This window comes from Nicotiana attenuata, chromosome 12, assembly GCF_001879085.1.
Source record: "Nicotiana attenuata strain UT chromosome 12, NIATTr2, whole genome shotgun sequence".
Taxonomy (NCBI): domain Eukaryota; kingdom Viridiplantae; phylum Streptophyta; class Magnoliopsida; order Solanales; family Solanaceae; genus Nicotiana; species Nicotiana attenuata.
Genome location: NC_032000.1, coordinates 17,523,643 through 17,537,328, shown reverse-complemented (window position 1 = coordinate 17,537,328; position 13,686 = coordinate 17,523,643). Strand labels below are relative to the sequence as shown.

Below are 13,686 nucleotides of genomic sequence, written 5' to 3'. Positions count from 1 at the left end.
ATGTGAAGGTGGAGTTTGGTGTGACATAAGTATGGGGTTTGAATGTTAAAGTATATGTATTAAAGTGCTTAGGGAGGTGTAGTCACTCTTATATCTAAATGAATCCTACCCGTCCCGTAGCCTACATTACAACCAAATAAAGTCCTAATTGATCCAAGATTGAATGAGCTCGATTAGTGGAGTAGTACACTACGGGCAAGCTTATGGTGCATCTTTTGTGGCATATGAATGTTATTTCTGAGAGTGAGTGAATTCTTTCTATCTTGAGTTCCTAAGTGTTCTTAAATTTTATTGTGTGGAACTACTCTCTTTTGTTGTGTGAGGGCACTTGATTCATGAAGGAAAGGTAATGTCAGTCACCTCTATATTAGAGTAAGTGGGTGAGTTGTGAATAACGTGTGGTACTTGTGAGTCAAATCTTGAGGTGAAGATGTTACGCTTTTGTGCTTAGTCTATTTTAAATACTCTTGGTGTGATTAGTTAGGAGAATTGTTTAAAAAGGTCGTGTCTATAAAAAAAGTGGAGTTTGATTGCTCGAGGACGAGCAATGGTTTAAGTGTGGGGTGTTGATGATAGGCTATAATTGCATATTTTAGTCGCTTATTACACTCGAATTTACTGCTCTTTAATTGAGTTTGCGCTTTAATCGCTAGTGTTTTGCACTAATTGTGTGTTTTATGCCTTGTAGGTCTGATTCCGAGCTATATAGATGTTATGGAATGAATTTAAGTTATTTGAAGCTTTGAAGTCTGAGTAAAAGCTCAAGGAATTAAGCCGGGATCGTGTTCGGAGGTCAAATTTGATAATTAAGTACGAACGAAGACTTGAGGAGGCATATTGCGCACTGTCTAGTAAAATACACATAACTATTTGTTCAGAACTCTATTTGGGCTCCACAATATATGGTTGGAAAGCTAACTCAAAGGGCTACAACTTTCATATTTTACGTTTTTCCAAATTCCAAACAAAACAGGGTGAAAAACCGCGGTTTTTCCGCGACCGCGGCAGAACCGCGGCAGAGTGTACTCGCGGACAACTGAAGAATCAGAGGGCATGTTTGGCCGCGGTTCCACCGCGACCGCGGCAAAAGCCGCGGCAGGAAGCGAAAATTTCAGGGACTAAAGTGCAAAACATGGGATTTTAAGTCCTAAACCCTATATTAAACAAAGGAGGCCGGCCAAGAACAAGAAGGGGACATATTTTGTACACAAATTAGACCTAAGGAGGCGGGGAGACACTACTTTAGGGTTAGACAACACCCTTGGAGGCAAGAACACATTGGGAGCAAGGCGGAGAATTCTTCTACAAGTTTTTTCCTTCCTCTTCCTATTTTTCATTGTTGGTTATGACTTTTAGTATTGTAGTTTTACATGCTATTATGAATAGCTAATTTGTTATCTAGGGTTTTGATGGAACCTTTTGTAGGATAAATTCTTGTTATTTTTATATAATTGAGCGGTAGTATTTTCTCTATTTGTTCAACTACGTGTTTGTTGTAGTTAATTGACAGGATCCTCAATTAGCTGTGCCTATTTAGTGTGCATAACTCGGGAGAGAGTGCATATTTAGGTAGTTGTTGAACAACACCACTCCCAAAGTATAAGAGGGATCTATAACTGCGGGTTTAAAGGCGGGATTAGGGATAACGAAGCCTTGGGTGCAATCTAAAGTGAGTTGTAATAAACAAAGCCAGCTAGCGTAACTCGGGAGAGTGCGTCTAGTAAATTATGGTAATTACTCGGGAGAGAGTTACGACAGTCAGAGCGCTCATGATCGGTGGAGAATACTTAGGCGAATTTATAGAAAACGTAGCGGGAAGGATTCCGACAATTGGGGAAATCATAACTCTAGACCTCCTTAATCTCGACTCCAACCCTTATCCTTGTTAATTGATAGTTTTATTGCTTTCTAGTATTTGTTAGTTAATTGGATAAAAAAATAAATATTATAATCTTTTATAATTAGGAAATTGTTTGGGCTTGTATTTCTTAGTGATATTGAACAACTATAGCTAAACCTTAGTTCTCTGTGGGATTCGACTCTGGGCATAAATACTCAGGTTATATTTGCAACGTCCGCATTGTCCTTTTTATAAGGCATAGTTGGGCGTGATCAAATTTTGGCGCCGTTGCCGGGGAACTAACGGTGTAGTTGTAGGTGTACATTGCTAGGTTTCAAGTTTTAACTTTTATTTATTATTTGATTTTTTTTATTTTTTTTAATTTTAGTTTTATTTGTTTATTTGAGAAACATGACATCATGGAATTATGAGAATTTTGTTGTTGGTAATTCTACTCTTGATCCTCCTTATGCATATTGTGAAGGAAACCACCCAGGGCAAAATTATCAAAATATTCCTGAGAGCGAGTTTTGTGCACCAACTCAATCTTATGTGTGGAATGTGTGTGATATGTGTGGTGGTCAAGATGGTCACTTTCACGGTTGTGCTTATATTTCTTACCTTCCCCCAACCCCTTACTTTGATGGTTCTTCTTTTTCTGGTGAAGTTAATAGGAATAAAGAACCCAGGGAAGCTGACCTAAAGAAGATCGAAGATATGTTAAAGTGCATTTTGGAACAACAGAGTAAATTACTACTGCGGATAGAAAGGCAGGAGGAAACTATTCACAACTTGAAAGTTCACATGAGTCTTGAAGTTTTTAATGCTCAACAAGCCAATATTGTGAATAGTATCCAAGAAGAGCGTGAATTAGATACAGAAATTGATGAGCTAGAGGAGGAGGCTAGAGTAGAACACCAACAATCAATCACACTAGATTTTGAGGATGTCGGTGTTGTAGAAGAGATACTAGAGTCAACCAAGGATATTGAGGATACATATTTAGTTGACTCTATTGTCATTAGCGTTGAGAATGTAGATAGTCCCAATGTTCATGTAGTTGAGCGCATTGGTCCTCACTCCAAGCATTTTTTCACATTGTGTTTAGATGATGATATGGAAATAGAGTCGTCCGAGCCATTTGAGGAGTCAAGGAATGAGGAACAAAGTGCTTACATTCTGGAATTCTTCTTGCCAGAAAGTCGGGATTACACACCTCATATAAAGGCCAAGAAGTGCAGAATACTACATTATTTATTGGGCCAGTCAGATTCGTTCCACCACCCCAGGAGCATGATCATAGAGCAGAATCAAAACTTGGGGTCCGATTCATAAGTTCAAAGTGGAGGCAGAAAGTGATTCACGTCGTGCCGCGACGTTAAATCAAGCGCTTGTTGGGAGGCAACCCAGCTTTATTGCTTTCTTTTATTTATTTATTTATTTTTTTAATTGTATTATTTTTGTAGTGTTAATTTTTTTATTTTCTAGGAGCATGGAAAGCAAAGGTATTGGAAGGATGCATCAGCAAACCAAATGGTTGGAACTAAGTGTGAGGTACCCACACGAAGGACCAAGCTTGGGAGAAGTCTGAGTACCCCATGAACTGCTAGTGCTTCGGCCTTTGGCGCACCAGGGAGTTTCTTTTACCCTCTTGTATGTATGGGTGTGCATTGGGGACAATGCACAATTTTAAGTGTGGGGTGAGGAGATTATCTGGGTGACATTTCATGCTACTTTAGCAGTGTTCGTTTAATTAAATAATTTTTTTTTAAAAAGATTGGACTTTTCCTGATGACGGATCTTGTAGACAGTTTTCTTGAGGGAAGTAAGTCTAAAGAAAATACCAAAAAGATTTTTTGTTTTGTGTTAGGTAGTGTAGCAATTACCCCTTGGTTTTGATTTATAATAAATAGGGTGTATATCTTTGCCATAGGGGGTAAAATTTCCAATAAAAATCAAGTATTACCCGTAACCTATACTCAAATCGTATACGCATTACCATTTGAGAATCAGCCTTGAATTGGATAAGATGACATTATTTTTATCGATACAAGTAGAAATTAACGACTTAAAATAAGTAAGAAAAGTTTGATCAGGACTCAATCATATTTAACGTGGATTTCTCTTTCTATTTTCACTTCTTTTTCTCTTAATATAATATTTTTTTCTTTTCTTTTTATATCCATGTTTCAATGTTATAAAAAGCTATCTAACCTACCACAACCAACTTCATTCCTTCCCCTCCATTCCTTTTTTATTTAAAAAAAAAAAATTATTCTACTTTATTGTTCTTCAATTCCACCATTATGTGATGCATGTGTTGTGGAATCAATCTTTTATGATAATATTATTTGCACTTCTAAAAGTAAATCAATTATTGATCATAGGAGAAGGAACCGGTGAACTGATTATAATATTTGTTAAAAATTTAAAATAGTGAAGCAAGTATTACCTTTATCCATGTTCCTTAGACATATACCACTACTAAAAAACAGAAATCAGTTATGGACAAATTTTATAACTAAACAAAAAAAATATGTCGATAATCCATCGCATAATCCTGCTTAGCGATAGATTATCAAAAAATTCGTCACTAACTTCAACTTTTTAGTAATTTATATGGTTACAGTCTAATTTCACTAAATATCACCGTGACGCGAGGTTTCAGTCCCATCTATAATCTTTTCAATATTTATCTTCTTCTTATTCACTATCTATATATAAAAAATCGCACTCAAAAAAAAATTAAAAAATTATGGCGTGTTGCATGGACTAAATTAATAGGTGAAATCGTTTTAAATTAAAACATTAATTACCATATGAGAGTTAAACTTAAAATGGAAAAAAATGACATTTTTTTCGATAAACATCCGCATTAAAACTTAAAAAGGGATAAGGATAAGTTTGAATCAGGATTCTATGTGATGGTAAATCTAGGATTCTCTTTTTCCTTTTTTTCTTTCTTCTTTTTCTCTTAAAAGAGTCCTTTTTCTTTTATGTCCCTATTTCAATATTACAAAATATTCTTTTTTAAACACAAAGTTACTCTCTTTATATGATTGCCTAATTTGTAGCGCCTACTCTTCCTTATGCTAAAAGCTTTGAGTCAAAAAGGATCAACAAATAAGTATCAATTTTGTGCTTTAAGGCAAGAGCTACGCGTGGCAAAGACAGAGCTAAGATCTTTATGCGTTCGAGATTTTTGTCTTTTTAAGTTATTGAATTTTAAAGTAGCAACACTTTATACATATACGAGGGGTCTTTTTCCTTTCTCTTTATGCTGTCCGCCCATTAAACTGTTTGTATCAAGACAAATTCGGAATGTTGATTGGCTTTATATTCATAACCAAGTCACCTATAAAATAGTTACATATAAAATCATTATAATTAATATTGATCAGTAAGCTAATAGATGTTATAATTAACGAACCATAATAGGGTAAATTACATTAATAGAATATAAAAACTTTAAGATATCGCTAGTATATATAACTTAAATTCTTCAGAAAATGATCAAAAACAAACTTATTAGCTCCTCTTTTTGGTCCTATATACTGCAATAAGTACGGTATATCAGCAAGAAAACAAATTATTCCCAATTACTGTCATTTTGCTTTGGTTGCACATTATCATTATTGTTATAAAAAAAAAAAAAATCAGTTTTAATAATATTAAAGTTGAGTTGAGGGGCACTTTTTGGGAGCTTTATAATGGTGTGTTGTGCAATAAATAGTGGCAATTCAAAAATGTTTTTTCTACTATTGTTTCTTTAGTGAAACGTCATCGTTAATTATTTTATGTAACTTTTACCATCATTCTATCCATGGTCTCATACTTTATTGTAAGGTCAACTTAAGTGCTCTCATAATTCTTACTTATTAAAATTTAATTAATTTTGGAGGGAAGGAGCCGACATTAATTTAATAAACCAATATAAAATGTGTCACTATCTAGATAACTTGGATTTTAAGCTGTATCTGAGTGGACATGAACATTAGATATACAGTCAGACCTCTCTATAACAATATTTCTATATAATAACATTTCTATATAAAAGCAAAGCTTTTTCGGAACCAATTTTTATGTTATGTTATAATATATGTTCTCTATAAGAGCATTTCGCTATAACATCCAAAAATATTCGGAACAACGAGGCTGTTATAAAAATGTTTGACTGTTTAGCCAAAAGTTCAAAAAATTGGCCTCCATTTGGCATTGTTTTACTTGCTAATTACGTTTAAGTAAATTTAGTCAAATTGTTTTTAAATATCACTAAATGGAGACTGTGTGTGAGTATTTTCTTCATTTAAAGGATAAAATAAGACGCTGTTATTTTTTTTTCCTTTCCCATATATATACTTGAGTCCACGAGTTTAAGAAAACAAGCAAATTAAAGAAGTTTTGTTGCTTCCTTTATCTATTTTACCATTATTAGATCTACTTTCACATTTTCCTTTTTCTACTCCAAAATGACTATTAATTAATCTAGTAAAACATACTTTTTGCCAATTGTTAGTTCATTAATTATCTAATAAATCAAAACAACTTTCATAAGACAAAAAAGTAATCTGTATATAGATAAATAGACCCCAAAAATAAACCAATACCGCAAAACTTCTCAAAAAGGCATCCACCTTCATGTTTTTTTTTTTAAAATTTTTTAAATATTTTTTTTTGGATTTTTCAGTTGTCCAGTACAAGCTCTGAATCCTGATTAATTTAGATCATCGTTAGAAATTCTCACTTCGGTAAAAACATTCTCTATCAAGGTCAATTTCATTCTCAAAGTTTGAACTCAGGGACCTCTTGTTAATTATGGTAAAAACTTATCCTACTAAATATTTCCATCAAATCATACTAATGGCCCGTTTAGCCATTAAAAAATATTCCTTTTTTTTGAATTTTTTTTAAATCAGTATTTGGCCATGAAATTTTCGATTTTCACTTGAAAATTTTCAGAATTTTTTGAAATTTGAAAAACTCCAAAAAGTTATTTTTCAAAATTTTCATGACAGTCACAAATATTCAAAAATCAGCCAAAAATTATATCCATATCCAAACACAACTCTAATTTTCAAATATCATTTTCACTTGATTTTTTTCCCACTTTTTTTTCTAATTTTTATAATTCTTATGTCCAAACACCCACTAATTTATCATGATTTAGTAATAAATTAAGATAAAAATATGCATTAGTTAACAATAATTTAATAGTAATAGTCAGGCTGGTGAAATAGTTCAAAAAAAAAAAAAAGAATAATAGAGAAAAAAGTAAAATAAAAGCGGCCCCCACCCCGCTAGGCCGCTAACCACCCCAAAGAAAAGATAAAAGAGAAGAAAAAAGAAAAGAAAAATATATTAAGCACAATTATTCCTCTGTAATTATGAGATTGTGTGAGTTCTCAATGTGCGAGCCTCTGTAATTGATCTGTAAACACAAACACACACACACACACTAATATAGGAGTTTTTGAATACCCCATTAATAGAGAACTCACGCTTGGATAGGACTCTCTGTCATTCCATTAACAAAAAAGCTGCCCCCCCCCCCCCAACCCTTCTTTCTTTTTCATTCTCTCTCTCTCTCTCTCTCTTTTATATTTCAATGGCCAATCCCAACTCTGCATAACTTTCTGCAACTGTCTCAACAAATACATATATATAACAAATTTTGAGAGACACCCTCTACATTACATTTCCACACCCCATTATCAAGAACTCATCTTTATTAGGTATAAACAACAAAAACCCTACTCTTTATGCTCTCATGGTTGTTGTTTCTATGTAAAGATCAAAACTTTTTGGTTAAAAAATGTGATTTTTTGATTCTCTTGACATTTTGGATGTGGATCTGATCTGGGGTTTTCATCTTTTTGACTCTCATGCTGGAAATGCTGAGAATTTTGAATCTTGATCTTAATTGGTATTTTCATGTTCATTCTGTTTATGTGCAAAATTTGGTGTTTTTTTTTGTTGCAGGTGATCTGAGGATTTGGATTGCTTGTTTATAAGGGAACAATAAAAAGAGTTGCTTCAGAATTGGCATTGTTTGGAATTGTGTAAAGTTCTAATCTTGATTATTGGTAGTTGATGTGTCATAATCTTTTGGGAGGGGCTTTTCACTGATCTGCATTTGCTTGTTTTATTTTGGTTATTGTGGAAACTTGTGGGATTGAAATTCTACCAAATTATGATGTTGATTAGTTTGGCATGATTGGGGGAATTTCTTTATGTTGAGTTTAGGTAGTGGTTTAAACAGATGCCAGTTGAAATTGTTTGGATTTTGGGTGATATATATGGGAGATGGTCTCTGATGATATCTTACAGTTTTCATAGTTTTTGGAGGTTCAGGCTGAAACAATAGCTACCATCTACTACTGGTCTTTTCAACTCGATTTTCGAAAGGGGTTCTTGAAACTTGGCCATGAGAAGCCCTTTGCTCAATAAGCTATCATTAATTTTCGGTCCTAGACCGCCACTCAACTGGATACTCCTGTGTCTGGTCAGTGTCTTTGTGCTAATAGCATTGTTAGGATCATCTTCTTCTAGTACATTTGACTCGGTGACTTCCTCCGCGAAGCCTGATATCTATACAAATTATAGAAAGCTAAAGGAACAAGCAAGAAATGATTATTTAGAGCTAAAGAGCATTTCTTTGGGAGCTAATCGGATAAAGGATGTTGGTCTTTGTGGAAAGGAGAGAGAGAATTATGTGCCTTGCTATAATGTATCTGCAAACTTGCTAACTGGACTTAAAGATGGGGAGGAATTTGATCGTCATTGTGAGTTATCGCGGGAACACCAAGATTGTTTGGTTCGTCCTCCTAAGGATTACAAGATTCCGCTGACTTGGCCAGCAGGTAGGGATGTCATATGGAGTGGAAATGTGAAGCTAACCAAAGATCAGTTCCTTTCTTCCGGAAGCATGACAAAAAGGTATAGTTGATTCAATTCAGATGATCTTTCAAATAGTGCATTTATAATCATGTGTTTTAAGTTTTTACCTCTTTTGGGTTGGTTTATTTTTGGTAATAGATTCTTAAAGACAAATTTGTATGCCTTCTTTAAAGTTGGTCATTTGATTTTTTTTCCTTTTCAGGCTAATGTTACTGGAAGAGAATCAAATTGCTTTCCATTCAGAGGATGAAATGATTGTTGATGGTGTCAAAGATTACTCTCACCTTATCGCAGAGATGATTGGGCTGGGAAGTGATACAGAGCTTCTTCAAGCCGGTGTAAGTGCAACTTTTGTTCTTCTTTAACTAAACACATCCTTATTTGTTACTTGTTTGTATGTTCACGGGTTTTAAAAGCAATGCTTTGTCTGCGAATGATGTAATGCAGAATAGATTTCACTCTTAGATATATTTTCCTTCTCTTATGAAATAACAGGTGAGCACCGTGCTGGATATTGGTTGCGGATTTGGTAGCTTTGGTGCCCACCTACTCTCGCTGAAGTTGATGGCTCTTTGTGTGGCAGCATATGAGCCATCTGGTAGCCAAGTTCAGTTAGTACTCGAGAGAGGACTTCCAGCAGTCATCGGCAATTTTATTTCTAAACAGCTTCCATTTCCATCATTGTCCTATGACATGGTTCACTGTGCTCAGTGTGGAATCATTTGGGACAGCAAAGGTATTGCCGCAGTTGTGAATTTGAAAAAGTATGGTTTTCCATCAGTCATTTATGTGTGATTAAACATATTATATTTGTATTTTCCATGTATTAACTGATCTTTACTTCATTTTTATGTCTATTTAATGATGTCGGTTGGCGAATTCACTGCTAAACTTACACATACTCCGTCCCATGTGTTTTATAATTGGCCTCCAACATAGTTTAACATGGTTTCCAAATAGATTAATGTTGCTTGATATTGCCTATGCAGTGAGATTTTTGTTGGTGTCCTGCTTCAATTTTCTTTTTAAATTCAAAATTGGCTCTGTCTCACCTCCGCTGAAACTGCTGGCAGCTGAGCTGAAGCTAAGACCATTGTGTGTGTGGGATTATTGACCTTTACTGCTGTGCTGGAGCTAAATACATATTTCTCATTTTGAAATTAGCACCAGTTTCTTACTTATGGGTGCATTCTAATCTATAGTTGATTTTGTTCCTTCACTCTTCCTGTAGAGAAAATGAAAAGCATATTCTTTTGGTCTTTCAACTATCGTGATGTAACAATTTCAGATATCATGTTGCCTTCTAAACATTTAAATACCCATTCGAGTCCTGTTAACACGTGAAAATAATTTAATAGCATGAATCTAATGATGATTTGACAAAACAGATGGGCTGTTTCTTATTGAAATTGATCGTTTACTCAAGCCCGGAGGTTACTTTGTTTTAACCTCACCCACAACCCGGCAACAGGATAGTTCTACCGGTGCAAAGAAGGGAAGCACGTCTAGTCCGTTGGAAGAATTCACTAAGAAGCTCTGTTGGTCTCTTTTGGCACAACAAGAAGAGACCTTTATTTGGCAGAAGACAGTTGACTCTCAGTGTTATACATCCAGGTAAGGCTACTGAGAAAGCTAATGCATGTGCTCATTTACTCACTATGTTCGGTTTCTCGTTTTTCTGAAAAGCTGCTTCTGACTTTAATTAATTCAATACTAGAAAAACCTAATTTTCAAGAACAAAAAAAGAAGAAGGAAAGTACTGTAGACTGTAGAGTTTCAACTCTGGAAATAGAATACCTATTAAAGAAGACTTCTTTTTTCTGTGTCGATAAGATACAGAAGGCTATGTTTTGTTAAAAGCGTTTCTCCTCCACCGCCCCCTTACATACACCCCATTAAGACTTTCCTAATGGTGTAAATAAAAGTGCTTTTGTTCTGATAAAATACTTTGTTTCTGTTATGTTCATGGATAGGTTTGAAGCTGTTTCCATTTGTGCACTTATTTATAAATTATTATATGCCCCTATCCCTATACCAAAGGGAAAAGGCCCTTTATGCTCAGGTGTTAATGTTCGTGTGTTTCGTTCCCTTTTAAGTTACAGTTGTACCTTTATGCGATTAGAATTTGCATTTAAATGTAGCAGGCAGGGTGATATACCAGTTTGTAAAGGAAATGATATGCAATTGTATTACCAACCACTCGCACGTTGTATATCCGGGACAACCAGTCACCGGTGGGTTCCACTTCATAGCAAATCTGATCCTCTGAACTCGACTGAGCTTGAAATTCATGGTAAGTGTTCTCTTTTCGCAAAAGATAAAATAAAATTGGTTGTTGCAACATTTTCCGTTTTATGTTCATTCTCCAATTTCTGGTCATTTTACCCCTTTATTTTTAGCAGTCAATTTCTTACCAATCTTTTGCTTTGTGATAGGGCTCCATCCTGATGATTTCTTTGAGGATTCAGACTTCTGGAAATTAGCTTTGAGAAATTATTGGTCTTTGCTGTCACCCTTAATTTTCTCTGACCATCCGAAAAGGCCAGGTGATGATGATCCATTGCCTCCGTATAATATGGTACGGAATGTCATGGACATGAATGCTCATTATGGCGGTCTTAGTGCTGCATTGATGGAGGCAAGCAAAGCGGTTTGGGTGATGAATGTTGTGCCTCTTGAGGCGCGTAATACGCTTCCACTCATTCTTGATCGAGGTTTTGCCGGTATTCTGCATAACTGGTGAGATATGGTTATAAATGTAAAAAGGACTTGAAATATACATGTGCTTGGATGTGGTGAATATGATAAAGTTAGAGAGTATGGACGCGCATGTTCGTATTTTCTTCAATTTGCTTGATAGTTAAATTTTATTATATATTTCCTGTCTCATATTAGTATAGTGGAAGCAATTGTAATTTTATGAAGAATTGCAGCTTCCTTTATGAAGAAAAGGCATGTCTTTATATGGTTCATGAGGAGGAAATTCTTGAAATAGCAGAAAGGCAGCAGCATTAGAGGCTTGACCTGTATTCTCACCCCGGATATATTCTTGAAATAGCAGTCGTGGTTTTCAGTTGATATCTCATAAAGCAAGTTGAACTGCTTTTATTGCTCTATGCTTGAAATATTCTGGTGATTGATTTGAATGTTGTTCTAAATTTTAACCAGGTGCGAACCTTTTCCAACATATCCCCGAACATATGATTTGCTCCATGCGAATGGGCTCCTTTCCCATATTGTTTCACAGAAATGCAGCATGTTTCAACTACTTTTGGAGATGGATCGTATTTTAAGGCCTGAGGTACTCTTCTCTTTGCTATCTCTTCTTCTCTTTGAAGTTTTTTTGCTTTACTCTTTCTTCGAAGGGTAGCTTGTTTTTTCTCAGTTAGATACTCTTATTTTCCTAGTCTTGTCGACATAGCACCTTCAGTTGAACATCATGCCCGCATGTTCTTTGCAGTTTGCACTGAATTGTAAGACTATACTTATTGCAGGGATGGATTATTCTTTCTGATACATTGGGTCCCATAGAGAAAGCACGGACATTAGCTGCCCAAATCCGCTGGGAAGCTAGGGTGATCGACCTCCAGAACGGAAGTGACCAGCGACTACTTGTATGCCAAAAACCATTCGTGAGGAAGTGATATTGTGCAAATGAAAAATTTCACCAATCCAATGATTGTCCAGTCCTTTTTAACACTGGTAATTCTCTTAAAACTTCAGATTAAAAGAGTAACAACAATTTCATAGTGATGTGTAAAAGCGAGTTTCTTTCTCATCTGTATTTTCTTTCCGAGCTTTTTCTTCTTTTCTTTCACCTTTTATATGATTTATTGTGAAGTGGACTATATTTTGATTTTACCAGGCCACAAGCTGCGCGATGAGGTTTGAATCTTGGTCGTCTTGTTGATGGATAATATGGTGCTCAAAATGATGAAACTATGATTTTTGGAAGCTGAAGAATAGAGAGCGTTTTGCTTCAGAAGTTATTACAGCACAGAAAGAATATTTTTGCCCTTTTTACACTATTTATGTAGCAATTCTTTCATCTCATTGCTTCTTCTTTTTTCAATTTTTGAATTTTTTTCCCGAATTATTGTAATTGAGTCGTGTTTTATACTGAAGAACTACCCTTTACTCAGAGCAAGCGTTCTAGCCAGATATTGGAATCAATCATAAAGATAACACTTCTCAAATTCTTCAATAATTGGCACTCCATCATTTATCTTGTTCTGGAATTTCTTACAAGGTATTTTTGAGAACCAAAACAAAAAAAGATTGTATTTGAGAAGATCCCAGAAGCAAAACACAGTAAAGATTGCATTTTGAAAGACCCCAGAACCAAAACCAGTGAAAATATTGCATTTTGAGAAGACCCCAGAAGCAAAAGCACTCAAAAGATGGTATTTTGAGAAGAGACCAGAACCAAAATAACACAAAAAGATTGTATTTTGAGAAGAGCCAAGAACAAAAACAGAGTAAAGATTGAGTTCTTAGAAGACCCCAGATGGATTTCCTTCATTCTTGACATCCTTAGGAACTTCCTATATCATATTGTGGTGTTTATTCTGTTATTCACTACCAGTCTCTATTCTACTAGGCCTAGCAATACAAATTTCTTTTTACTACAAAATCATAATGTAATGTTTCCCACACATTTATCTAACTATTTTTAAGCTGCGTGCCACAATGAAAGATTAGAAGGTTTCAAATAGTAGCACAAAAAACGGAAAATGTCAAAATATCTCCTGAACTTTACGATAAGGTCTATAAATAACCCTCGTTAGAAGTTTGGCCCACTACCCACCTTGCCGTTACACTCTTGGCTCGGATACCCCCTTAATTTTAGACGGCTGCCATGGATAAGTTATCCACTCATAATTTGACACGTGGAATTTTAATTTACACCCAAACATTTTAATTCACACCCAACCGGATTTAATTAGCCT

The 13,686-nt window shown here is 35.1% G+C and overlaps 1 protein-coding gene across 2 annotated transcripts; it reads left to right on the top strand.

Annotated features, from left to right (window-relative positions):
* Positions 7,264-12,944, top strand: LOC109235333 (probable methyltransferase PMT5). Of its 2 annotated transcripts, none has more exons than XM_019401396.1 (10): positions 7,264-7,572; positions 7,820-8,776; positions 8,940-9,075; positions 9,233-9,473; positions 10,126-10,351; positions 10,879-11,030; positions 11,173-11,476; positions 11,906-12,038; positions 12,232-12,439; positions 12,603-12,944. In XM_019401396.1, the coding sequence occupies exons 2-9, from the start codon at positions 8,265-8,267 to the stop codon at positions 12,379-12,381; spliced, it is 1,854 nt and encodes a 617-aa protein (XP_019256941.1). In that variant the 5' UTR covers positions 7,264-7,572; positions 7,820-8,264; the 3' UTR covers positions 12,382-12,439; positions 12,603-12,944. The 2 variants fall into 2 exon arrangements, with proteins under 2 accessions (XP_019256941.1, XP_019256942.1); XM_019401397.1 differs by having other exon boundaries at positions 7,265-7,572; positions 10,882-11,030.